This window comes from Hypanus sabinus, chromosome 13 (genome assembly GCF_030144855.1).
Source record: "Hypanus sabinus isolate sHypSab1 chromosome 13, sHypSab1.hap1, whole genome shotgun sequence".
In the NCBI taxonomy this organism is placed as follows: Eukaryota; Metazoa; Chordata; class Chondrichthyes; order Myliobatiformes; family Dasyatidae; genus Hypanus; species Hypanus sabinus.
In genome coordinates this window covers 41,753,060-41,780,689 of record NC_082718.1, presented here as the reverse complement: position 1 = coordinate 41,780,689, position 27,630 = coordinate 41,753,060, and the positions used below count along the sequence as shown (strand labels likewise).

General features: G+C 38.9%; 1 protein-coding gene across 1 annotated transcript in view; it reads left to right on the top strand.

The window, feature by feature from the left end:
• The window catches only part of LOC132403801 (cAMP-dependent protein kinase type II-beta regulatory subunit-like), a 110,038-nt gene extending 82,634 nt beyond the window's left edge, over positions 1–27,404 (top strand). Inside the window, exons 5-11 of the mRNA XM_059987495.1 lie at positions 1,890–1,996; positions 8,622–8,775; positions 10,566–10,667; positions 11,036–11,110; positions 14,143–14,208; positions 19,220–19,352; positions 24,518–27,404. Of these exons, the coding sequence (XP_059843478.1) occupies positions 1,890–1,996; positions 8,622–8,775; positions 10,566–10,667; positions 11,036–11,110; positions 14,143–14,208; positions 19,220–19,352; positions 24,518–24,651 (771 nt within the window). The 3' untranslated portion in view covers positions 24,652–27,404. The remainder of the gene's footprint in view (positions 1–1,889; positions 1,997–8,621; positions 8,776–10,565; positions 10,668–11,035; positions 11,111–14,142; positions 14,209–19,219; positions 19,353–24,517) is intronic.
• Positions 27,405–27,630: the final 226 nt, after the last annotated feature.

Below are 27,630 nucleotides of genomic sequence, written 5' to 3'. Positions count from 1 at the left end.
TGTTTTATGATTAATTTGCGCCCTTGATTGTTTCAGAAGCAAAAATTGTTCTGTTGTTTGACTTTATTGTTCTGGTTTCCACCTGTACACACTGTTGCTAGAAAGTGCACCTATGATTACTGTTTTGGATAATATGAAGTGATACTTGGAAATCAAAACAGCATTAACTCCCTGTAACATTGCCTGGACCTCAAAATGAAATTTCAACCAAAGCCAGTAATTTTAACTAAATGAAAAATTACTTAAGTACCATTGTCACTTGGCTGAATAAAAATCAGTAATATGAAATAGTCTGATTGTTTGTTCATCATCATTACTGTCCAGGTAGATATTAATGTAATTTTATGGGGAGTGCAATGGTAAGGAAGGCTGCAAATGGCGAGGAAAAGAAATGGGAAGTGCAGCAGAATTTTCTATTAAACTCATTTGTATTAATCTGTGGCTGCCAGCTTTAACTGGGTAAGTATATTAATTCTGCTTAGACATATAATGCTCTGAAGATGATGTCCATTCCAAAGTCAATCCAAGTAAAACCTAGAAACAGTATTAAAGATGTACAACACTCTCTGTGTTGTATTCTCTTAGAACAGATGTAAACCACTGTTTCAAGTAGCTCTTTGGTAGATTGTTAATGATTAAGTTGTTGTTACAAAGAATGGGAGAATTATTGTCTTTGCTTTGGCAACAGTTACACTTCAATTAACGTGGCTCAATTATTATCTGGGAGCTTACCATTAGGTTGTTAGATAGTATTCAAATTTGCTGAACCCAAGAAGTACTTGACTGGATCTGATGTAACTGAATGTTCATTTCCCTGGTTAGAATTTTTGTTGCTTTGTTCACCAAGAAGACACAAAGCTCTTTCTGTTATCTCTCTCTTCGTGCTGATGGTTTTGTCCATTGCAAAAGCAGCGTTATGGCGAGCTTGGCAGGTACAAGCTTCTGCAAGCTGTTAGTGCATATTTGTTTCCATATGCGTTGCTATCCACATTGCAGAATGAGCAATGACTGAACCGTTACTTGGATAATCAAGCTTCTATGTCCCATTGCCCACCCCTTCACAACGGGTATTTGCTTCTTTCTAGAATTTGGAGCCAAGGTTCTGTTTTGCTTTTGTTCATTCACTTGCTTGCTCTTAGTCCAAGTCTGAGCCTTCACGGTGATCATTGGCATGTTATTCAATAGGAATTAGTTTAGGGTTTAGGTAGGGTGGAAAGATTTGTAGTTACTCTGTATATTGGAACTCTAGGAGAGGGTGCACAGCGGCTCAGATTCTACATAATAGCTTTTCAATATCAAATTTGTATCGCAACTGTGATGTTACAGAAACTGTTCTAGAATCTAACAGGAACTTCCATCTATTGTATGCTTTCAAGTCAAGTAAAGTTTATTGTCACTTAATTATACATGTATACCGTAAACAAGATTACGGTTCTCTAGATCAGGGGGTATGCATATTACATATAATACGCAATAACTTATGAAGTAAGGAAAAATCCTACAGATCAATTACATGTAAATAAGCAAATAAAGTGCATAAGTTAAATATTGTAAGGTACAGAACAGATTAACCAATGACACTTTGAATGTGGTATGGTAGGGAGTTTAAAAAAAGCCTAATGTCCTGAGGGAAGAATCTGGATCTATCCTGACCATTTTTGCTTTTATGCATTGTAGTCTCCTGCCTGATGGTAGAAAGTCAAAGAGAATGCTGGATGGATGGGTGGGATCCTTGATAATACTGAGGGTCCTGCATACTGATAAATGTTTCTGATGGACAGCTGAAGTATTAAAAGAAAAACTAAAATGTATATTTTATTTGCGAGGTTATTTGTAAAAATGGGCTGCTATTACCACTTTTGAAGCTTTTATAACCTTTATTTCTTCAGGAACAAATGTTTCAGCTATTGGATGCCATGTTTGAAAGATTTGTTGAAGTGGGGGAACACGTGATTGATCAAGGAGATGATGGTGATAACTTCTATGTAATTGAAAGGTAGTTTCTAATTTTATTATATTCTGAATGTAGTTTGTATGTAAAAATAAAATATTTCATTGAGATTGATGAGAAAAAAAGAGTTTATGATTTTCCTTTAGCAAGGTGAAGCTGTCATTTGGGAGGTTGTTTCATTTCCACAGTAGAGGTTTACCTGAGATCAGACCCATTGGTCACCACTATTCTTGCCCTTAACTTTTCTCTCCAGCATCTAATGGCATGAATTGATCATTGGCACTCATTCAGTTTATTGAATTCAATGAGTTCTCTTGAACTTATTATGAAGGTGCAAGAAGGAAAATACTCGGGTGAGGTCGGGCACAATTGCAGCCAAGATGATTTTACCTGAAAATATTTGTTTATTTATTGAGATACTGCATGGAATAGGCCCTTCCAGACTTTTGAGCCCCAACGCCCAGTAACCCCCGATTTACCCCTAGTCTAACCACAGGACAATGTACAATGACCAATTAACTTGCCAACCAGTACATCTTTACACCGTGGGAGGAAACCCGAGCACCTGGAGGAAACCTCAGTGGTCATGGGGAGAATGTATAAACTTCTTGCAGGCAGCAGCGGGAATGAAACCCTAGTCACCTGTACCGTAAACCATTGTGCTAACCACTACACTACTGTGCTGCCCTAATTAAATGAGCAGAATCTACTTTTTTATATCCAGAGCTTTTTAGTCCTTGTAGCAATGTGATTTTGTGATGAATTTATGAAAAATTAATGGCAAGATTACAAACACCAGGAATATTTAAGCTACAAGTTTGCCTGAGTTCATTCAGCAATTCTTGTATCCTGTCTTTTATTTTCCTCTAACAGTCTTCAAAGATTCAAAGTACATTTATTATCAAAATAGGTATAAATTGTACAACCTTGAGATTTGTCTGCTTATAGGTAGCCACAAAGCTAGAAACTCGAAAGAGCCCAATTTAAAAAGAAAGACCCACACCCAATGAGCAGAGAAAGAAAAAAGCACAATTATGCAAACAACAAGCGCAAGCAACAGCACTCCAAACCAAATTGTGTCCTTGGATCTGAATCTCTGGAGCAGCCTGCAGTAAGTAGGCTCTGGGCCTTGGTCTCAGTTCACCATATTAGCGGGGCAAATCGCTGCGAAGCTCACAGACATGAAGCACTGCAGCTGGGGCAATCTCACAGCCTCAGCGCTGTGGAGAGAGAACGGAACATAGCAGGAGAGCGAGGGAAATTTGCCGAAACCTCACCTCGCCTGCGGTCCCAACACTCTGCCTTCCCAGTCTGTGTGTGTGTGTGTGAGTCACATAGATGATAGAAAAATGGAGAGCAAGGTAGGAGAGAAGGGTTAGGCTGTTCTTAAAGTAGGTTATAAAGTTGGCTGAAGGGTCTGTACATGTTGTGTTTTATGTACGTTAATATTATACAGCAATGTTACACAGGATATAAAATGTATTCTGTTAATGTTAATTGTGCCCTTCCATCACCTTTTTTATCTTTTAACATATTTTATATCTGGGATCTAAACTGTCAGGATGCCATCTGCTTGCAGTGTGCACTGATTTACTGTGGAATGTTCAAAGTTCAAAAGTTTAAAGTAACTTTTATTATCAGAGTACATGCATGTCACCACATACAACGCTGAGATTCTTCCCCCCCCCCCCCCCCGGGCATACTCAGCAAATCTATAGAACAGTAACTGTGAACAGAATCAATGAAAGAGGAAGAGCATGGAAGACAACAAACTGTAAATGCAAATATAAATAAATAGCAATAAGTAACAAGCATGAAATAACAAGATAAAGAGTCATTAAAATGAGATCATTGGTGGTGGGAACATCTCAATAGATGAGTGATTTGTTCAGGAGCCTGATGGCTGAGGGGTAGTAACTGTTCTTCAACCTGGTGCTCCGAGACCTGAGGCTTTTGTACCTTTTTTCCTGATGGTAGCAGTGAGAAAAGAGCCTGGCTTGTGTGGTGAGGATCTTTGATGGGTGCTGCCTTTCTGTGCCAGCATTACATGTAGATGTGCCCAAGGGACAGGAGGGCTTAACCCCTAAAGCACTGGGCCAAATCCACCATGTTTTGTCGGGTTTTTCGTTCAAAGGCATTGGTGTTCCCCTACCAAGCCGTAATGCAGCCTATCAATCGTGTATTCAATGACTACCTTTTGCCTTGAGAAGATCTTATAATGTTTCTGTTTATATCTCACTCAACTGGTGTTTTGCCTGTCCGAAACCGAGTTCAAGAATGCAGGCTAGTGGCAACACAATAAGACCCTGAAAATCTGGCATGCTTGAAACCTTTATGCTATGACAGATTTTCTACATGTGTGGATTTTTTTCCCCAACCTGCTTTTAGTTCAGTTCATTTCAGATGGTACATAGCATTATAATTTTTTTTTCTCTGGATAAACTAGCTGAATTGAAAGGGAACGCTGAACACTGGCAGGTGAGCCAGATGCTGAATAACCGGGATTTCCAAATAGATGATGAGAGGATTATCTGAGATTTACTGTACTATGGAGGTATTTTATTGGTGGTACCAATATTGTATCAAATAGTAAAGCACTAAAACAAGTGGATTATAAAGGATCCTTGGGTCATTATTTTGGAAAAGAGCAGGAGTTTTTAATCTTAAAATCAACATTGTTAGATAAGACAATGTGAATGTCCATGAGAGCTCGCTGTGGAATTATGGCATTGAAGATGAGACTGCATTGAGATACCCTGAAATTCTGAAGGGCATTGTGGAAAGGTAATTATGTTTTTGATTCACATTTAAAGCATTTTGAGAATGGATATTCCTTGACTGCAAGGTATAGAAAAGGGAGTCTGGGGTAGAAATTTGCCTGTCAGTAAATGTGCACACATAGCGGTTTATTTGTTTATGCAATATTGGATAATGCTGGCACTTTTGCTTCATATTGGTTGACCATGTCAGAAAGCGTTTGGAGAAGTTGAACAACATTAATGGGTAACACCAACTCTGATTTCCTTGAAATACAATATGCAACAATATACATAATATTTTTAGCTCTGTTAGATTTTTAACAATGTTTGTTAACAGATATCTGCCATTAATGATCTGTTTCAATGAGATATTCCAGTTTGATATGATCAAAGATGCAATGTAACCTCTTATCATGTGAAAGAAATTTATTTTCAGTTTCAAATCTGTCTTGCACCATAAGACATAGGAGCAGATTGAGGCCATTTGGCCCATTGAGTCCACTCCATTATTCCATTATGGCAGATTTATTATGCTTCTCAACCCCGTTCTCCTGCCTTCTCTCTGTAACCTTTGACACCCTTATTAATCAAGAACCCAGCAATCTCTGCTTTAAATTGATCGAATTATTAGGCCTCCACAGCTATCTGTTGGAATGAATTCCACAGATTCACCGCTCTCGGGCTAAAGAAATTCCTCTTCATCTTTGTTCTAAAGGGTAGTGCCTCTGTTCAGCGGGCGTGCCCTCTGTTCTGAGACTAACCCATTATAGGAACCATTCTCTCCACATCCACTCTGTCTAGGCCTTTCAATATTTGATAGGTTTCAATGAGATTTCCCCCCCCCCCCACCCCATTCTTATAAACTCCAGCAAGTACAGGCTCAGAACCATCAAACGTTGCTTGTGTGTTGACCCTTTCATTCCCAAAGTTATTAACGTGAACAACCTCTAGCCTCTCCAATGGCAGCATATGTTTTCTCAGATAAGAGGCCCAAGACTGCTTACAATACTACAAATGCACTTTGAGCAATGCCTTATAAAGTTCTGGCGTAATTTTTCTGATTTAATGTCTTCAGAAGATCAGTTAAATATGTATCCTTTGGTTAATCAGTGTATCTTTTTGCAAGGGTTTACTTGGAGATTTTGTCAGACTCTATTAAAATATTTTAATTTTTTCATCAACTGTGCTGATATAGACAACTTGTAAATCTTTTGAAGAGCTAATCAACAAGGGGTATAAGGTTGTGCCAATCAAGGAATTAGGATATAATAGAATAATCTGCATTTCTAAAACAATTGAGTTGTAATCAATTTAAACAATAAAATTGCTAATATGGACAGGAGGCAGTTGAGAGGTCGAACACCGAAGTTTTATCTTGTGGCAGGGGTTCCCACCCTGGGATCCATAGACCCCTCGGTTAATGGTAGGGGTCCATGCCAGAAAAAGATTGAGAACCCCTGTCTTATGGTATTTAGGGTAATTTTAATTAGTTTTGAATCTGATTTGTTTTACTTTTCAGCAATTTAAGCCCTGATTCTTGTATTAAGTATATAACTAATTGATTCAGATATTAGTTCTAAACTCTGATTTGTGCCAATAGGAATACATGCATAAATTTTTAAAAATGTAGAATCTCTAGAGATCTATAAGAGAATTCTAGGGTGCCTAAGACCAATATTCTAAGACACCCTAGAATTTTCTTCTGTGGTTTTTAGATGGAATGGTCTCCTAAGTGCCCTGATCTGAACATCATTGAGGCCGTCTGGGATTACCTGGAGAGACTGAAGCAAGCGAAGCAGCTAACGTCTGCAGAAAAACTGTGGCAAATTCTCCAAGTCACTTGCCTAGCCGGTGTGCTTATAAAACTACATAACACTGTTGCACTAGATGAAGTTTTGATGAAGTTTTAAAGGCAAAGGATGTTCACACTCAAATATTGATTTGATTTAGTTTTTTTATTGTTAACTGTTCTTTATAATTTTTTGATATTTAGAAACTTTTCATGTTTTTAGTGTATTCATTTTGTAGTTTTTTTATGTGCCTAAGATGTTTGCACCGTACTGTGTGTCTGTCTGTCTACAGATTGTGCCACTATATCAACTGATATATATATATAATAAGAATAAAGCACCACTCGAACCTAAATCAGCAAACAAGAGATAGATTGCCATTTTCATATTTTGATATCTATATATATTCCTCCTATCCGTCTTGAAAAAATAAACAGACATTATTGGAACATGACCCAGAAAATTATACTGGGGGAAATTGCAGCTTTATTGTAGTCTATAGTATTCTGTGAGCAGGCTCCAGATTAATATAGCTGTAACTAAGACCATCTGGAAAACCAGCAGCACGAATGTTTCTGCCTAAAGTTTTCATGCAACTGTGAGAAAATCATACTTTTATTAGTTGGTGTGGCTTTCATTAATTAAAACTTCACTGACCCAGTTGTGTCTGGTTTTGTTGTCATACCTGTTGATGCATTGACCTCTGAATCTCCCAAAGTGGAAACACAAGAGACTGAAGATGCTGGAAATCTGGCGCAACACTTAAAATCCTGGACAAACCTTGTGGGTCAGGCAGTATCCATGGAGGAATATAAACAGTTAAGGTTTGGATCAAGACAATAGACAGTAGGTGCAGGAGTAGGCCATTCAGCCCTTCTAGCCAGCACCTCCATTCACTGTGATCATGGCTGATCATACACAATCAGTACCCCGTTCCTGCCCTCTCCCCATATCCCTTGACCCCACTATCTATAAGAGCTCTATCTAACTCTCTCTTGAAAGCATCCAGAGAATTGGCCTCCACTGCCTTCTGGGGCAGAGCATTCCACATATCCACCACACTCTGGGTGAAAATGTTTTTCCCGCATCTCTCTTCTAAATGGCCTACCCCTTGATCTTAAACTGTGGCCTCTAGTTCTGGACTCTCCCATCAGCGGGAACATGCTTCCTGCCTCCAGCAGGTCCAATCCCTTAATAATCTTATATGTTTCAATCAGATCCCCTCTCATCCTTCTAAATTCCAATGTATATAAGCCCAGTTGCTCCAATCTTTCAACTTACGACAGTCCCTCCATTCCAGGAATTAACCTTGTGAACCTACGCTGCACTCCCTCAATAGTAAGAATATCCTTCCTCAAATTTGGAGACAAAAGCTGCACACAATACTCCAGGTGGGGTCTCACTAGGGCCCTGTACAGCTTCAGAAGGACCTCTTTACTCCTATACTCAATTCCTCTTGTTATAAAGGCCAGCATGCCATTAGCTTTCTTCACTGCGTGCTGTACCTGCATGCTTGCTTTCATTGACTGATATACAAGAACACCTAGATCTCGTTCTACTTCCCCTTTTCCTAACTTGACTCCATTTAGATAGTAATCTGCCTTTCTGTTCTTGCCACCAAAGTGGATAACCTCACATTTATCCACATTAAACTGTATCTGCCATACATTCGCCCACTCACCTAACCTGTCCAAGTCACCCTGCATTCTCATAACATCCTCCTGACATTTCACACTGCCACCCAGCTTTGTGTCATCAGCAAATTTGCTAATGTTACTTTTAACCCCTTCATCTAAATCATTAATGTATATTGTAAACAGCTGCGGTCCCAGCACCGAAGCTTGCGGTACCCCACTGGTCATATGCTGCCGTTCCGAAAGGGACCCTTCAAATTCCTTCATCAGGACTGGAAGGATATCCTCCATAGCTGCTGCCTGACCCCTGCTGAGTTCCTGCAGCATTTTGTGCATTGTGGAAGATCATGTGTGGTTGGTGATGTTGACTTGCCTGAAATGGAGGCAGGATTCAAAAACACTGTGTTGGTGCAAATGTTGTAGGGCTATTTGCTCTTTAATTATGGTGATACTTAAGTACAGATTAATCTAACTTTATATTTTACAGGGGAAAATATGATATATTTGTAAGTGTGGATGGCATGCAAAAGTGTGTTGGGACCTATGAGAACCATGGTAGCTTCGGTGAGCTAGCATTAATGTATAATACACCCAGAGCGGCAACCATTATTGCTACCTCCAATGGAGCACTATGGGGCTTGGTAAGTGTTCAGTATTTGTAAAAATTTGTTTGTGCAGCCCAAGAAAACAGTTAAAATGGGAAATCCTTTGCTTTATTTTGACATAGAACTAATGGTCAGAAAGGATAAAGCACCACTTAAGAACCTGAATCAGCAAACCAGAGATGCATTGCTACTTGCATGTTTTCTAGTAATTTCGATATTTCTTTATGATGTGCAAGGGCATTTACTCCATCAGATCTAATGTCCCCCCTGTCAATTCCTCCTGTAACATATTCTCCACCCCACCCCTAATTCTACACTAAAAGAGATCTTACAGTGGCCAATTAACTACTGGGACGTGGAAGGAAATGAGCACCTGGATAAACGATGTGCAGTCATGGGGAGAACTTGTAAATCCAACGCAGACCGTTTCAGAGGTTGGTTTTGTACCCAAGCCCCTACTGCTGTGTGACAGCCTCTACTGGCTCTGCCATTATGTCACTTGATGTGTAAACTTTCATTTCTGGTATCATTCCAGTTGATTTTCTCAGCACTTTCTTCATTACCTTGATATGTTTTTTAAAAAAAATACTTGGGGGGGGGGGTGGGGTTTAGAACTGCACATAGTTCTTTAAGTACATAAGGTTTGGTACAGTTTTAGCTTTCATGTGTTCATTCTGTGGCATGTTATATGATGCAGAGGATCGTTGTCTTTCCATGATCACGATTGTTCTAGGCATATTCTTCTACAGAAGTGGCTTGCCATTGCCTTCTGGGCAAGATGGGTGACCACAGCCGAGACGGTCTGGTGTCAGTGGTAGCATAACCAGGACTTGTGATATGCACTAGGTGCTTATATGACCATCCAGCACCGGCTCTCATGGCTACACATGACCCTGATCAGGGGGCTAAGCAGGTGCTACAACTTGCCCAAGGGTGACCCACAAGCTAGTGGAGAGAAGGAGCACCTTCCACCTTTGGTAGAGGCTCATCTCCACCCAGTCATCCAAAATTTCAGCATTCCCCTCCAGAAATGTATGTTGCTACTCACTTTGCAATTTTTACATGACTTTCCATATCTGTGGCACATTTCAGTGATCCTTTTGTTCCTTTCTCATGTGTTTTTAAACTACACCTGTTAATCATTTGCCCGTTCTGTCTGTTCATCTGTATCCTTTGTTTTCAGTCTTCCTCAGCATTAATTATTTTGCACCACTTTGTCCTGTCCCCACAAGTTTGCTTGCAAATTTGCGAGCAAGAAAATTGAACTTTTAAAGGAAATGAGCATTTTCTCATTAAAGAATCAGGGCTTAGAAGGGAAATTAGGGAAGGTGAAATGGAAGTAATTGAACACTGAAAAACAGATGAAAAGCAATTCAGATAATGGACAGGATTGCATTGACAGCTAAGCATCAGTTCCATCATGAACCACTGGCTGCCTGTAGTGTAGGTGCATCTGATCGCTTTCCTCTGGACACGGGAGAGCCCAGATTTATCCTGTAACTTCTGGAGTCAAGGGACTAGCTTCTATGATAAACTACATCAATCAATAAAGATTGTTTCACTGGTTATGAGTGTAGGTTAACCCTTTTCCTCTTGTGCACAACCATATGGTTGACTTTGACATTGATTTTGGGGAAAAACAGTTGAACAGAGAAAAGGTAGTTCTACTCAACTATTTTTACAACCATGTTGTTAATCTGATATTTTACTCTCTGTTAAAATTATTTCAATGTTACAGAAGTGCAAGTTACAAATGAATATATCTGAAACTGGAACAAAGTTAAACATGAGATTAGATGAATTGACAATTGACCTTTTTTTTCTAGGACAGGACCACATTTCGTAGAATTATTTTGAAGAACAATGCCAGGAAACGGAAATTATATGAAGAATTTGTCAAATCATTGCCACTTCTAAAGTCACTAGAAGTATGGTGCCAAAGTATTTACTGATTCCACATACCAATTAGTCATGTAACTAACTATAATGAACCTGTTAAGTGTTTTCTTCCGTTGTTTAAAATTGTTAATGTACATGTCCCATAGTTGTGTACAAATTATTAGTTCTGAAATCACCATCGGTTTACATGTGCTGTCTATTATGTGTTTTTGTGGATAGTACAGAGAGCTGATCAAGCAATAAAAATGTTAAAAACCTATCCATTTGCTCATAAGGTGCTACTGATTAGAAACTTATTGAGAAATTGTGACTGCAGAAAAGTCAATCTTGCTTATACTTTTGTGAAGAAATTGGATTTATATGCATTTTTGGAATAATGACATTTTGCTTTTTCAAGTTGGGGGAAAGGTTGAAAGTAGTTGATGTATTTGGCACCAAAACGTACAACGATGGAGAACGCATAATTGCTCAGGTGATGAATCCTTATTCCATCTGCTTGATTCTTAAACTGTCAATAATGAGTAAAAAAGATCTTGCACCATTAGCAGAATTATTTTTATGTTAACACTAATCTTAATGCTGATATTTGCTTTATAGTATTTAGTTTTGAGTGGGTAAAGCAGTTTAAACTAGGAATGAAATTTTTGTGGCATTTATGAATGGTACATATTGCAAGTGAGAGTGAGAATCTAATGTTGCACTTCTAAGGTAGGAATAGAACACAGACGTTTGAGCCTATGTATACAGTTGGCACAGTAGCATAGTGGTTAGCACAATGCTTTGCAGTTCAGCTGACCAGGTTCGATACCTGCCGCTGCCTGTAAGGAGTTAGTACATTGGTTAGTTGGTTTCCTTTGGGAGCTCCGGTTTCTCCCACAGTCCAAAGAATACAAGTTAGTATACTAGTTGTCATGGTTAATTATCCCAAAATTAGGCTAGGAATAAATCGGGGGATTGCTGGGTGGCACAGCTCAAAGTGTGGAAAGGGCTGCATCTCAATAAGTAAAGTTTAAAAATCCTCATTTTTTTTCACCAATGACCTACTCTTTATCATAATGTTGAAACTGAAGGAGTATATGGTTAGTTAACCTTCATCACAGTTTACCAGATAGTGAAGTTGGAGATGTCAGAGGCTGCTGTTATGTTTTGTAACTCCAAAACATAAAAACTAATAAAAGGAAAGCAAGGGAGTTGGAAATGCGAATCTACCCTCATTTATACTTGAAATGAGGTGCATAAGTATGATGTGGCAGTGTAATCACGTATGCCATTTATGTACCCCTGCAATACATTATGTAAACAACAAAGAATGCTTTGTCAAAAATATTTACAATATTATACAAATATTACTGAAATATTAAATATATGACACTCCTCTCTGCTTAGCTGTGAACTCCATATCAACATAGAAGGCATCTCAAATTATATACATATATATACAGTATACTGCATATACAACTACTATATAGACATCCACAGCATAGTAAATTTTAAATTGTCCCATTCAGACCTAAGGATTTATTGGTGAAGAAGGAGGCTTTCTTGGTCTTTGTCTTTCCTGACAAGGGAGATCACTGCCTGGTAGGAGAGACTCGTGGCTGACAAAACAATCGCAGGTTTTGGGGCCTCCTTTGTGGTGATTGCAGGAGTTAACTCATTTAAAATTGGGTCTCATTTATCCTTTCCATGGCACTTATGTCATCCTCCTCTTTCTTTTCCTTTTTTCTTCTTTCTAGTTTGTGCATCATGATCTTGGGAAGGTGCATTTAGTTCACTGGGGTATTCTCTTAGTAATCCTTCTATTTTCTCTTTTATGATCTGATCTCTCCCCTTTGTTTCCTCATCCACAATGTATGAAAATATCATCTGTTTTCATATCTCCATTGAATCCTTTCACTTTGCTTTCCAGCTGGGCTTTGGTCTTTTTACAAGCAGCTTTTTGTCTCCCACTTGCACTTCATGCAATAACCTTATTGAATGCAGAATAGATGCTGGTTCTTTATAGTCACAGTAGCTGAATGCTTGCAACTTTCCTAAAGCTCCATGAACCCTCTTTCAGTTTAAAATGAAGCAAGATTTCACAAGTAACTACCTGATTAACATATCAGGAAGTTTCTCAGATATGTTGCCTACAAAAGCCACTGTAGTCGGACCACTGTTTTTGTCGCCTCTGAGCAGCATGGTTCTTCCTTGGTCCAAAATGCTTTCCAACCAGAGGCACAAAGGCTGGCACTAATATCTGTTGCCCTCTGTTGGGCACTGGTTCATGGTGTACAGCAAGGAGACAGCTGTGGCATCATTCAATACCTTTCTTGATTTAGTTACAGTTGACTCGATTAAAGGGGATAAGACATGCTAATAGTGGATGAATCTCTAATTAAGTTCTAGTTGTCTCAACCAATCATGCCCCTACAATGCTGGCCCTCCTGTTTATACAACGTACAAGCCCAATGTAGCTTGTTGTTTGTTGTCTCTCACTGTTACAAATGTCATTCCCATGGGAGTTTTTTATTTTCTCCAGTGTAGATTCTCAGTTGAATATCTGCAAGTTTCAGTTCAGTATCTTTGAAATGCCATTCAAACTCATTTTACGGATTGACTGAAACAGCTGAGTTAGTGTCCAATTCCATTTTAATTAATTTGCCAGTCACTTCCTGTGTAAGCCCTATTGCTTGTCTATTGTTCATTTTCATGTTATGGGTATGTCAATTGCTCCAAAAAACTGCTCAATCCAGTACACAAAATCCAGTTGCCCATTGTGTAATCAAATGGGTTAATCTTTCTGATGGAGCCAGCCATTTTTTAAATACATGATTATCATCACCTGCTATTCACTGTTTATAAATCTGTGAATTTGTCTGTTCTCTACCTGTTTGTTTTTAGCTCGACCGTGTCTGTCCCTTCCCAAACAAGCGAGGCGTGTACCTAAGACATGGCAGTAAAATTATGTATGCCATTTAGGATACTTTTAGATTTAACCCACTATGCATTATGTAAGCACCAAAGAATGCTTAATCAACAATATATTACAATATTACTCAAATATTACGGAAATATTAAATACATAACAGCTGCAGACCCTGGAATCTGGAGCCAAAAAAAAAGCAAATATCTGAGATTCAGGAATTTGGTTGACTCTTGGCAGATGCCATTACAATCTTTAAATTACTTGTCAGCTAGCTCTGTATAGCCTTATTTTCTACCGATCAAAAATCATTTTTTAAATCCCCACTGCATCAATGGGGATTTCCCAAAGTTATAAGATTCCCTTCCCTAGTTTATTTTCATTTTTGATAAAACAAACTTTTCCTGTGAAGTAAGCCAAACATATTTGAATTGTGACTCTAAATCCAGTTTTTAAAAAAATATTCTGAAAATCATTACCAAATAGGAACATTTCTTCTGGACAGTTTACTTGTACTGCCTTGTTTTGAACATTCTTTTAAAGTAAATGTCATGGAATATTTGCTAATAAAATCAACTCAAGTTTTTATTATACTTCAGGGAGACAAAGCGGATAGCTTTTATATTGTAGAATCTGGAGAAGTCCGGATTACTATGAAGCACAAGGTAAATGAAATTACTTAACTTCATTTGTATTTTTAGATGGTTACATTTTTTTTGCTTGTGTGTGCCTGACTGTGCTATATGTTGAAGATAGGAATATGTTCTGTAGCTCCTACAAATGCAATTTGTTTTCCTGGAGACTTGGCTGATTTGTAGAGGCTGGTGAAAGAAACATCCTGCCCATATTTTAGAATATGGACTATTTTTCACAAGTTGCATGCATTAAGAACAGTGTAATGCAGGTAAGATATAATCACTTTGCTGATCTTCAATCAGTTGTTCATTTGTAATACCTCTGATCTATCCAGTTCTCTGCAAGTTGCTATTTTTAATATCCACAGTGAAGCAGTATTCCATGTCTGAGAAAGGGCAAAGAAAATAAACCTCAATCATTCACTGCCGGCTAAATTTGCCTCCATCTGTTAAAATTAATTTCTGTATCCCATACAGGGTTGTATATTTGTGGAATTTATTTTGATTTGGGATTAATTATCTAAGATTTTATTTTATCTAATAATTTAACAGAGAAGAGCCTGATGGAATGAGGAGGAATGGAAGAACACATAAAACATTAAAAAACAATATGAGTGAAAATATGCAAAGATGAAAATTTTGTTTTGGTCATTGGCATTGTACTACAGTAATTATGGAATTCCATTTGTTTGCCAAATCCAGGCCTGTAAAAATTGAGAGGAGGGTTTTCTTTTTATGTTCTAAAGACATGCAGTGTGAAATGAGTGTGAAGAGAAAGAAGATAGTTAAGAACAGTGTTGGGCCCTTGAAGAATGAATTGGGTGAAATTGTTATGGGAATCAGAGAAATGGCAGAAGAACTTAATGAGTACTTTAGATTTCACTAAGGAAGACACAAGCAATCTCCCAGATGTATGGATGGGCCAAGGACATAGAGTAACAGAGGAAATGAAACAGATTGACATTCGGAAGGAAACAGTGATGAGAAGACTGATGGGACTGAAGGCTGAAAAATCCCCAGGTCCAGATGGTCTGCATCCTAGGGTACTAAAGAAGGTGGCCCTGGAAATTGCAGATGCATTGGTAATCATTTTCCAATGTTCCTTAGATTCAGGATCAGTTCCTGAGGATTGGAGAATGGCTAATGTTATCCCACTTTTTAAGAAAGGAGGAGGGAGAAAACAGAGAACTATCGACCTGTCAGCCTGACATCGGTGGTGGGGAAGATGCTAGAGTCCATTGTTAAGGATGAAATAGTGGCATATCTAGATAGCAGTGATAGGATTGGGCCGAGCCAGCATGGATTTACCAAGGGTAAATCATGCTTGACTAATCTGTTGGAGTTTTTCGAGGATGTAACCAGGGAGTTAGACGGGGGAGATCCAGTGGATGTAGTGTACCTTGATTTTCAGAAGGCATTTGATAAGGTCCCACATAGGAGATTGGTGGGTAAAATCAAAGCTCAGGGCATCGGGGGGAAGACATTGACATGGATAGAAAACTGGTTGGCAGATAGAAAGCAAAGGGTAGCAGTGAATGGGTGTTTCTCGGAATGGCAGGTGGTGACTAGTGGGGTGCCACAGGGCTCGGTATTGGGACCACAGCTGTTTACCATTTACGTCAACTATTTGGATGAAGGCATTGAAAATAACATCAGCAAATTTGCTGATGATACTAAGCTGGGTGGCAGTGTGACATGTGATAGGATGTTAGGAGAATTCAGGGTGACTTGGATAGGCTGGGTGAGTGGGCAGATACTTGGCAGATGGCGTTTAATGTGAGTAAGTGTGAGGTTATCCACTTTGGGAGTAAGAACAGGAAGGCAGATTATTATCTGAATGGTGTAGAGTTAGGTAAGGGAGAAATACAAAGAGATCTAGGAGTCCTTGTTCATCAGTCACTGAAGGTGAATGAGCAAGTGCAGCAGGCAGTGAAGAAGGCTAATAGAATGTTGGCCTTTATTACAAAGGGAATTGAGTACAAGAGCAAGGAAATCCTCTTGCATTTGTACAGAGCCCTGGTGAGACCACACCTGGAGTATTGTGTACAGTTTTGGTCTCCAGGATTAAGGAAGGACATCCTGGCTGTAGAGGAAGTGCAGCGTAGATTCAGGAGGTTAATTCCTGGGATGTCTGGACTGTCTTACGCAGAGAGGTTAGAGAGACTGGGCTTGTACACGCTGGAATTAAGGAGATTGAGAGGGGATCTGATTGAAACATATAAGATTATTAAGGGATTGGACAAGATAGAGGCAGGAAATATGTTCCAGGTGCTAGGAGAGTCCAGTACCAGAGGGCATGGTTTGAGAATAAGGGGTAGGTCATTTAGGACAGAGTTAAGGAAGAACTTCTTCTCCCAGAGAGTTGTGAGGGTCTGGAATGCACTGCCTCGGAAGGTAGTGGAGGCCAATTCTCTGGATGCTTTCAAGAAGGAGCTAGATAGGTATCTTATGGATAGGGGAATCAAGGGATATGGGGACAAGGCAGGAACCGGGTATTGATAGTAGTTGATCAGTTATGATCTCAAAATGGCGGTGCAGGCTCGAGGGGCTGAATGGTCTACTTCTGCACCTATTGTCTATTGTCTATTGAATCTTTAACTAGATAGGGGTGGGCTTGAGATTCTGAGTAAAGCACTGTGGTTTTCACTGCAGGCAAAGTTGATGCTCCAGGATTAGCATATGAAGTAGTTTTCAAAGTAAATTATTTGCACCGCTGTCGTGATACCCTTTGATCTGTTATTTTATTGGACAAAAAATGAACTGGTTAATGCTTGTATTAAGAATGCACAGCAGTGTTGTATCTTGGGGTGATCCTCTGCAGTGACGTTTTAAACTGAGTTAATTTTCAACAAAATTTGCAGTTAAGCACGTAGCAGGTACTGGAATTCTGAAATTGGAAAATATTGGGTGTCATGCAAGCCAGTCCCACCTTCAGAAAGTTCGGAGTTTTAGAGTAGAGTACCTTACCAATACACAGCACTCCCTGTCATTAAGCACATTTACGTGGAGTGCTGCCACAAGAAAGCAGCATCCATCATCAAAGATATCTACCATACAGGCGTGCCTTCTTCTTAAAGCTAGCATTGGGCAGGAGTTGCAGAAACCACACCAACAGGTTCAGGAACAGTCATTACTCTATAACCAACAGGCTCTGGTTCTGACCTGGATGACTTTAATCACTTCTGCTTTGACCTGATTCTGCAACCTACAGACTCTTTACAACTGATGTTCTCAGTCTTTTTTTTCGCACAGTGTGTCTTCATTTGCAGATTGGTTGTCAGTCTTTGTTTACCTATAGTTTTGCATAAATTCAATTGTTCTTTGCAAGTAAACGCTTCAGTCTGCAAGTAAACAAATCTCAAGATTTTGGTAACTTATAGGTACTTTGATAATAAATTTACTTTGAGTTGTTTGAACTTTTAAGCATTCTTTGATAAAGATCCATTTTATTGTAGCATGTACAATACAACTGATATTCATCTTCTCCAGATAGTCATGAAGTACTGAAAAACCATGGGAAGTCATTGGAAAAAATAGATATCAACCCCCCCCACATGAAAAGGATAAAGAACATTCTGAAACCCTATACCCCCATCCCTCCCTCATACAAAAAAACTAAGAGATCTTGTGCGTGAAGAATGGCAGTGAGATCATCAGGTCCCAAACCCCTCCCCTGCATAAAAGCTAACAGATCACTCAGTTGGAAAAGGGTAGCTAGAACATCAAAAACTGCCAACCAGCAACAAGAAAGAAAACACAGAAAACAAAGAGAGCAATATAAACTATAGTCCAATAATCCTTAGAATTTCAAAAACATCCCCTCCCCATCAAAATTGAGGAGAGCGGCTGCTCGAACTCAGTCCTTCTGTGAAGAGCAGCCATCATGCCAATGGCATATAGCCTTCTGAATGCCACCAACCACCATCGACCCATGGCCTCCACTGCATCTGACTTCCACCGCATTCTATCTCCGTCGTCACTTCGAAATGGAGTCGATTGCCATCTTCTCCACAAGGCAGCTCATGATTGCGGACCTCTCTGGGGATGGCAGAATGCTACATTATTTGATCAAATGCCACACTGCACATCACAGATTCCAACAGTTTCCAAAGTACAATCCAGAGAAAAAGAATAAGCCGAAGGTGCAGAAAAAGTGAAATAATAGAAGAGATTGGCTATCTGAAAGATGTCATCTGAGGAATCGTTCATTTGTACTGTTTTGACAGGGTGTTACCTAACTTTAAATTCCTTGACATTGTCATATCAGAAGATCTGTCTTGGTACCAGAATATAAGTGCCATCACAGAGAAGACACAACACCTCTACTTACCTAGTGGTTTTCATAGAATTGTTCTGTCACCTAAAACTTCAACAAACTTGTATCGATGCACAGTGGAGATTATCCTAACTGGTTGCATCACGGCTTGTCATGGAAACACCAATGCCTAGGAATGAAAAGGTCTGCTGAAATTGGTGGAACAATCTAGACTATCACAGGCAAAACCCTCCCCACCACTGACCACATTAACAAGGAGCGCTGCCACAAGAAAGCAGCATCTATCATCAGCTGCCCCACTATTCAGACTGTGCTTATATCTCACTACTACCATTGGGCAGGAGATACAGGAGCCTTGGGTCCTACACTATTAGGTTCAAGAACAGTTAATACCCTTCAACCATCAGACTCCTGAACCGACAAAAGATAATTTCACTTAACTGATTCCACAACCTACAGACTCCCTTTCACTCTACAATTCATGTCCTCAGGATTATTTATTTATTTTTAATTTGCACAATTTGTCATCTTTTGCACTTTGGTTGTTTGTAAGTCTTCGCTTATGTATAGTTTTTCATAAATTCTGTTGCATTTCTTCAGTTTTCTCTAAGTATTTGTATGGTGACTTTGATTAATGAATGTACTTACTTGCCTAAATATTGCTCCAACTGCTTTTTTTTTGTTTTTGTTTCAATGTATAATTACTAATGTACCAAATTTGTATTTGTTTTGTAATCACTTCCTCTTTGTTCTCTTTCAATACAGTCTAAACCTGAGGCAGATGATGGAGTGGAAATAGCACGTTGTTCAAGGGGACAGTATTTTGGAGAACTTGCTTTGGTAGCAAATCAACCACGTGCAGCCTCTGCATTTGCTGCGGGAAGCGTGAAATGTCTAGGTAAAGTTTTTTTTTCGGTTTAGTAGGCATTTAAAAATGTTTTTCTTTGTGGTGGGATGACCTCTGATGCTGTTCACAATGGCATAAGGAAATTTTTGGTTAGCATGTAACAGGCTTGAAGCTTACTGAAATATAATCAAGATGTGTTTCCTCAGATGTTATGCTGTATACAGTATATTGGATATACCACTGTTGAAATATCATGCATAATTCTAGTCTCCATGTTACAAGAAGGATATAAAGGCTTTGGAGAAGATGCATTTACAGTTCAAAGGATAATACAAAACCTGGCATACTCACTCAGTCCAGGATGGGACTCTCAGCTGGATAGGTGGCTACAACATTATTGGTCTTTAAAATTACAATGGGCTGTCAAAGGGTAGGCGTTATTTTTTATTTATTTTATTTAGTGATACAGTGCGGAACTCACCCTTGTGTCCTAACAAGCCACATAGCCCAGCAACCTGACTATTTAACCCTATCTCCATCACAGGACAGTTTACAAGCTTCATTAATATTAGATAGTACCTAGTAAGTCTAATTAAGAAATTAAGTGTAACTTTTTGAACCCAAAGGGTAGTATGGTCGAATTTAGAACTCCCTGGTACCACCCAGAGACCTAAACAATCCCTTTAGGTTTGAGATTACACCTCTTCCAACCTGGTCTACTTCATTCTAGGCTCACAAAGTAGATTCTCCTGCATTGGAGAAACCAAATATAGACTAGACAACCATTTTCCAGAACACCTACACTTTGTCTGTTATGGCCTTCTGGAGCTGCTTGGTTGCGTGTCATTTTAACAAGCCGTGCTCTTTGTCATTTTCATTGTCCAGTCTGATAATACTACCTTCATGTACTTTAATATCCAATTTTATATAGTGCTTGAATCCAATACTTTTAATTATAATCAGTTTCATCTCAATAATTTGCTCAGAAGATGTATTTTAACTCATTTACATTGTTGGTGTAATGTGATTACTACTTACTTATGAAGAGTAATGCCTTTTAAAATTAGCATTAAATTAAAATTAATTTGGGTGGGGGATTGGGGTTTGAAGTTAAAGTATTCAATAACCTGTTTATTTTTTGCTATAAGAATGTAAATATCTTCAATGCAAAATTAGTATTTTAAATTTCTGCATTTCAAATCTGGTTTGTAATTTTAAGAACCGGGAGTTTAAGAAACGAATCTATGAAATATTTCTTCCCTTATGAAGTAGAATCAAGCAGATGTGACTAAGGGTGCGCTAACTAACTTCATGCCAATGATGATCAAATTCTGACTTTTGTGACAGTGTTCCCAGTAACTTTATGATGGACCATTCTGTGATGGCCCAAGTTAATTCTTTGGTATTGCAAGAATCAAGAAATTATTCTATAATTAATGACACTGGCAAAGGGTGTTTTGGGAATATGATGCAGTACTAAAATAGCTGACTTAGGCATGTGACACACTGACATAGGATGATGTAAAAATGTAGTAAAATGGGTTTGTATATTTAAAATAAAATGTTTTCTTAACACCCATGTAAAATACCATAAAGCCAAAAAGAAAGCTCAGATCAAGGACATCTGAAAAGTAAAAGTGTTATTAATGTTTCTTGTTCATTATATTGACAAATGCAGTCCCATTGCATTCTGATGAACTATAATCTTTCTACCTAGGATACAGTCGATTAGATGTGCTTTTAATCTTCAACAAATTAATGCTAATTTACTAATCTTGTACTGCCTGAATTGGATCTCTTAGGATTTGCAAGACCTGCCAACATGAATTTTACTGGAAATCAATCTTTGTTCTTGGCAACTGCTTTCTAAAAGTACTTGAATATAGGATACTATAATGAAGGAAAAGCTAGTATATTAGCTGAAATTTTTTGGACCACACACTAAATGATGGTGGAACGCAGCAGGCCAGGCAGTGTCTATAGGAAGAAGCGCTGTCAACGTTTCGGGCCGAGACCCTTCGTTAGTCCTGACGAAGCGTCTTGGCCCGAAACGTCGACAGTACTTCTTCCTATAGATGCTGCCTGGCCTGCTGCATTCCACCAGCATTTTGTGTGTGTTGCTTGAATTTCCAGCATCTGCAGATTTCCTCGTGTTTGAATTTTTTGGATCTGGTTTACTTACTTCACTTTGGATTTGTAATTTATTCTATTCCATTCAAAATTGATTTTTTTTACCATCTCAATCTGAATTATTTCAATTCTTAACTGTGGCAATTCCTACAATTCAGGAGACTTGATGTTGAAGACAAATAGGTTGTAATGCATATAAACCTCTAATGATAAGAAATGTTAGAAATCTTTGCCCATTTTAATAAGCAGGGTGTTAAGTAGTTCCCACTGGCTGAGAGCAATTTGGATCAGCCATGATGAAGAGACAGAGCAGACACAATGGGCCGGATGCCCTAATTCTGCTCTGATGTCTTATGGCTGAAATATGTATGACTTGGGCCACAGCCTTGGATTGTGTTTAGCCCTTTAGGAATGAGAAGATTTTATTTTTCCACTATATTTGAAATGCTCCATTCCAGAGAAATGTGAATGCTCAATGTTTGACAAAGCTTTGCATGAAGAACTTTCAATAGTTAAGGGAATCAAGCAAAACAAATAAAATAATTGTGTGGAGAAAATGTAATTGATTTGGAATTCCAGTCAATTTTATTGAATGCTGACATTAGGTTGAACAATACTCTCTCCATCTCTCTCTCATTAGAAAATACACATGTGGATTTCAAAAATCAGGTATTTGAGATGCTGGCAGTGGCAAATAACCATCTGGGCTCATTTGGAAATTGGAATCACGGTGCATTCTGTTGATTTGTGATCTTTCATCACAGGTAGACAGTCAGATAGATAGAATTGCAATGAAAGCTGGCCACTCAATTACTCCCTTAGCTTTGAAACAACCTTTTGAAAATATGCTGGAAAGCTATTGGTCCCATGAGAGCGCACAGGCAAATTTGGGGTGCCTGGGGAAACTTGCTTCTTTGCAGCAACATGTGCAACACATTGGAGGAACTCAGCAGGTCGGGCAGCATCCGTGGAAACGAGCAGTCAACGTTTTGGGCTGAGGCCCTTCAACAGGACTGAAGAGGGAGGGGGCAGGGGCCCTGTAAAAAAGGTGGGGAGAGGGTGGGAAGGAGAAGGCTGGTAGGTGTCAGGTGAAAAACCAATAAGAGGAAAGATCAAGGGGTGGGAGAGGGGAAGCAGGGAGGGGATAGGCAGGAAAGGTGAAGCAGGAATGTAAGGGGAAAGCACTATGGGTAGTAGAAGGAGGCAGAACCATGAGGGAGGTGATAGGCAGCTGGAGGAGGAGGCAGAGTGAAACTGGGATGGGGGTATGGAGAGGGAGGGAATTACCGGAAGTTGGAGAATTCGATGTTCATACCAAGGGACTGGAGACTACCCAGATGGTATATGAGGTGTTACTCCACTGACCTGAGTTTGGCCTCATCATGGCAGTAGAGGAGGCCAGTATGGACACATCCAGCTGTCTATCACCTCTCTCATGATTCTGCCTTCTTCTACTATCGATAGTGCTTTCCTTACACTCCTTCTTCACCTTTCCTGCCTATCCCCTCCCTGCTTCCCCTTCCCTACCCCTTGATCTTTCCTCTGATTGGTTTTTCACCTGGCACCTACCAGCCTTCTCCTTCCCACCCTCCCCCCACCTTTTTTATAGGACCCCTACCCCCCTCCCTCTTCAGTCCTGACAAAGGGTCTTGGCCCGAAACGTTGACTGCTCGTTTCAACGGATGCTGCCCGACCTGCTGAGTTCCTCCAGCGTGTTGTACGTGTTGCTTTGACCCCAGCATCTGCAGTGTACTTCGTGGTTGCTCCTTTTCATGTGTACACCCAGTGGCCACTTTATTAGGTACACCTTATAAAAGCAAATATTTAATCAGCAGTCATGTGGTAGCAACTCAATGCTTAAAAGTATGCAGATATTCCATTGCTGTTCATCAGAATGGGGAAGAAATATGATTGAAGTGATTTTTGACTGTGGAATGATTGTTGGTGCCAGATAGAGTGGTTTGAGTATCTCAAAAACTGCTGATCGCCTGGGCTTTTTTTCACAGTCTTTAGAGAATGGTGCAAAATAAACCAAAAAAGCCCATCCAATGAGTGGGAATTCTGTTGGTAAAAATGCCTTGTTAATGAAAGTGGTCAGAGGAGAATGGTCAGACTGGTTCAAGCTGACAGGAAGGTGACACATTACATGAGTGGTGTGCCGCGGAGCATCTCTGAGCATACAGCACATTGAACTTCGCAATGGATGGCCACAAACATACAAAAGTATGTTCAGTGACCATTTTAATAGGTATCTCGTGTACCTTATAAAATGGCCACTAAGTGTCAGACCCAAGGGACAAGTGTTAGCCTCTGGTAGGAGCAGGATAAGGAAGCAGCTGCTAACTTTTTTCAAATCAAACATGGATAAAAAATTCATGGGAAATTATTCTTTCTACCCTCAATTGCAGGAGTATATTAAATGGTAACTTGTTTCAAAGCTTATTCAATATAGATAATTGAATTCGTGTTCCACCTTCAATCCTGTGCAATATATCTGTGTACAAATTAGAGTAGGTAGGTTTTTGTTTCAAAATATACAGGTGAGTCTACTTTGATCTGTGGGCTAACACTTTAAATGGTACAAATTATGTATTATATATCGATTTCTCCTTCCGGTTTAAAAAAATTCCTTGTCCTCCCCTCTTTCTCTATCCCCCACTCTGGCCTTTTGCCTCCTCTCACCTGCTTATCACTCTTTCCACACACCCCCTCCCACCTCGGGTCCCCTCCTTCTTCCCTTTCTCCTATGGTCCATTCTCTTCTATCAGATTCCTCCTTCTTCAGTCTTTTACCTTTCCCACCCACCTGACTTCTAGATAGCCTCCTTCCCCTCATCCACCTTTTTATTCTGTTGTCTTCCCCTTTACTTCCCAGTCATGAAGACAGGTATCTGCCCAAAACATTGTTTGCTCATTTCTGTAGATGCTGCCTGACCTGCTGAGTTCTCCCAGCATTTTGTGTGTGTTGCTTCTGCAGAATTTCTCATGTTTATATTCTACTGCCATGTGAACATGTCAACAACTAAACCTTTAAATTGAACGTGTATTACCTTTTCCTTTCACAATGTTTTTATACCTTTTTTACAGTTATGGATGTTCAAGCATTTGAGAGACTGCTCGGTCCCTGTATGGAAATTATGAAAAGGAATATTGCAAATTATGAGGAGCAACTGGTGAATCTTTTTGGAACAAATATGGATCTAGCTGATCGCAGCGCATGAAAACAGAATCACAGAGGTCTCAATACATCACTGTGGAAACTGATTTTACCACTGAAAGTGCATTTGAATTGTGTAGAAGCAAACAATTTTTATAATGATTCTATTTATTTCAAACCAAAAATGGAAATTATTCTTTTGCGGTTTAGGAATAATCCAGAGTAGTAGCCTTTACTGCTTTTTATCTTGCTCTCCAGAGTAAACAAGTCATTAAATAATGGAAACATTCTGAAATATATTAGTCATATCTGAAATGGATAGTTCAACCAAATAGTTGTTCAGCAGAGTGTCTGTAATGATCAAAGTACACAATCTTTGGATTTTAACAGTGTTTTAGTACAATTTAAGCTGTCAAATAACAATTTACAATTATGGTCTTGTATTGAGATACATCATTAAATACACAACATGTAAATAGGAAAGTAGAATTAATTTCATTTCTATGCAGTTTTGCATCATAACATTAAATTTTCATTCAAAAGTGAGATAATTGGTGAACACAATTGATTTTCAGCTATTTCATTCTGATGAATTAGCATAGAATGAAAATTACAAAACTATTAGAACTTGTTCAAATAAAACTATATATTGGGAAGTCCAAAAAAAGTATATCTGGTGAAGTGAAAGTTTAAAAAAAGTATTTATTTCTAAACTTATTTTTACAGTAAAGTAACTGATATAGTTTTAAACTGCAATTTTAAGTCTCCCACTATATATCTTGGACTTTTTAGAACAACAATCATGATGTGTTTTGAAGCTGATTTTATTATGAAAATTGAAATGACATGAGAGAAGCAATTCCATTATTTTGGAATATACAGGTAATTACCAAAGGCTCCCTTCAGAACTTCAAACCGTTTAGACTGTGGCTTTAATTAGTATGCAGGGCAACGTCACTGCACTGAGGACAGACAAGGAGTTGGAAGGGATGTGCATATTTCATTAAGAGCGATGATTCTGTTATCTGTTTTTACATCATGTAGTGAATATTATTCCATTAGATCTATTTCAGTCCAATTATTTATCTCTCTAATTCACAATTTCTGTTTTAATATGGATGTTGCATTGAATTGAAAGGGATATTGAGAACAAAAATAATAATTTCACTCTGGTTCTGTATCCAGAATATTTTATCTGACTTAAATCATCATGGTTGTGCATTACATGGTAGCCAGATACTAAAGACTGTTGATTAATCAAATGATTCTCCCTAGTGAACAATGTTCATCCCACATGTTGTCCTGTAATAGGATTATAGTCCTTTTTAAAAAAAAATCTACTTTTGGATTATTACTGTTTTCTTAAGTATATCTAGTCATTTTTAGAAGATGTATATGCACCTAATAAAATATGAATTTATTTAAGAAATTATTTTGTAAATTTTTTGAAGTGGAACCTGTATGGAGGGCAGAAGCAAAAATTATTTTCAATTCTTATTTTCAGCTAAGAATTATGGCAAAGGAAGTAAAGTTGAGTGATTTTGGATTTTTGTGGTGTTGCTCACTGCTATTCCTGACTCTGGTCTGATCAATTAGGAATTAGCGCAAATAATCTTCTCTCTGAATTTTAGAATTTAAACGACTAAAATTGTTAGATTGTTCTATCACTCCAGGAGCAGAAGATGAACAGAACTGCTGTAAAATCCGTGGCTGAATATAACCTGCTCCTAGGACTGGAATAACTCTTTTTAATGCCTTATCTGGAACACCTAAACTATTCAAGCACTTTATCAAGTGAGGGTAACTTGGATTATAAGAACTCTTTCAGCAACTGGTTCAAGCTTTAAGATTGAGTGTGGCTTTGGGGAAATCTTGCACAATGCCAAAGGGTGGTCTTTTTTTCTGGTCAAGATGACACCAAAGAACAATGATTCCTCGGGCAACATCTTCAAGATAGCCAATCTGTTCAATTAGTTGAAATTTTCTGTGCCTTCTGTTTGTTCTTTTTGTCTTCTCTTATGGAAACCATTGGAGCCTGTGACATACAGTTTGGAACTTGATTGAAGGATCTAGGGCTCTACTGTGCTGTGTCCGGAGAGCTGCCTTGAGGAGAAGATCAGAGATGGGGACCTGAAAAGGACTGAGAACATGAGCTGATGCGTGGAGAAGACCAATGACGGTGCATGGGGTCATGAATGGCTCCATCTCAAGCGGCAAGGAAAATTGAAGCATCGAGATGAATGTGGATGGGTCAGTAATCACTTTCAACGGAGACCACCGGCGCAGCAGCTAGGTTGGCGGCATTCAGATCTGATGTGGCGGTCACCCTTTACGGAAGAACTGAGTTCATGCAGCCGCTCTCCTCTCCTGACAGAAAGATGTTTTTGATATTCTGAGACTCGTATGATTGTTGAACTGTATGTTATATTAGTTTGCTTCAGTTTTCGGTGTTTTCTTTCTTTTGGCGGGTGGGTGATCTGTTAATTTTTTGTTTATGTGGGGGTTGAGGGATTAGTTGCTATTGTCGCTGCTCTTTTTTGCAAGTGAGTGGGTTGGGGACTTATTGTTGCTGCTTTTTTCTGTGCGTGAGGGTGTGGTGGATTTGATGCTATTGTTACTGCTTTTTCTATGGGGAAGGGGTGGAGGATTTTTGAGGTTTGTAAGTTTTGTTTCTTTTTCGTTTTGATGGGAAGGGTGTTGCTGTCTTTTATTTCAACTGTTCCCCACGTCCTTCTGTTATTTCATGGCTATCTGGAGAAGACTAATATCAGAGTTGTAAATGCATACTTCGACAATAAAACAAACATTTCACTTTGACCTTTGATCATCTCTCTGTTGGGATACAGGCCAAGCCTTGCAATATCAGCAGCAGCTGTAAGAAACAAAGACAAATCTTAAGAACCATAAGATGACCATTGAATTCCTGATCCGGCTTTGTAAGAGCACCCAGTAAATGTTTGCTCTGTACTTCCTGAACAGTCACCTAAGAATGCTTGATACAGATGATCACCCCCTACCCTCTCATATCCATGATGTCGAAGGT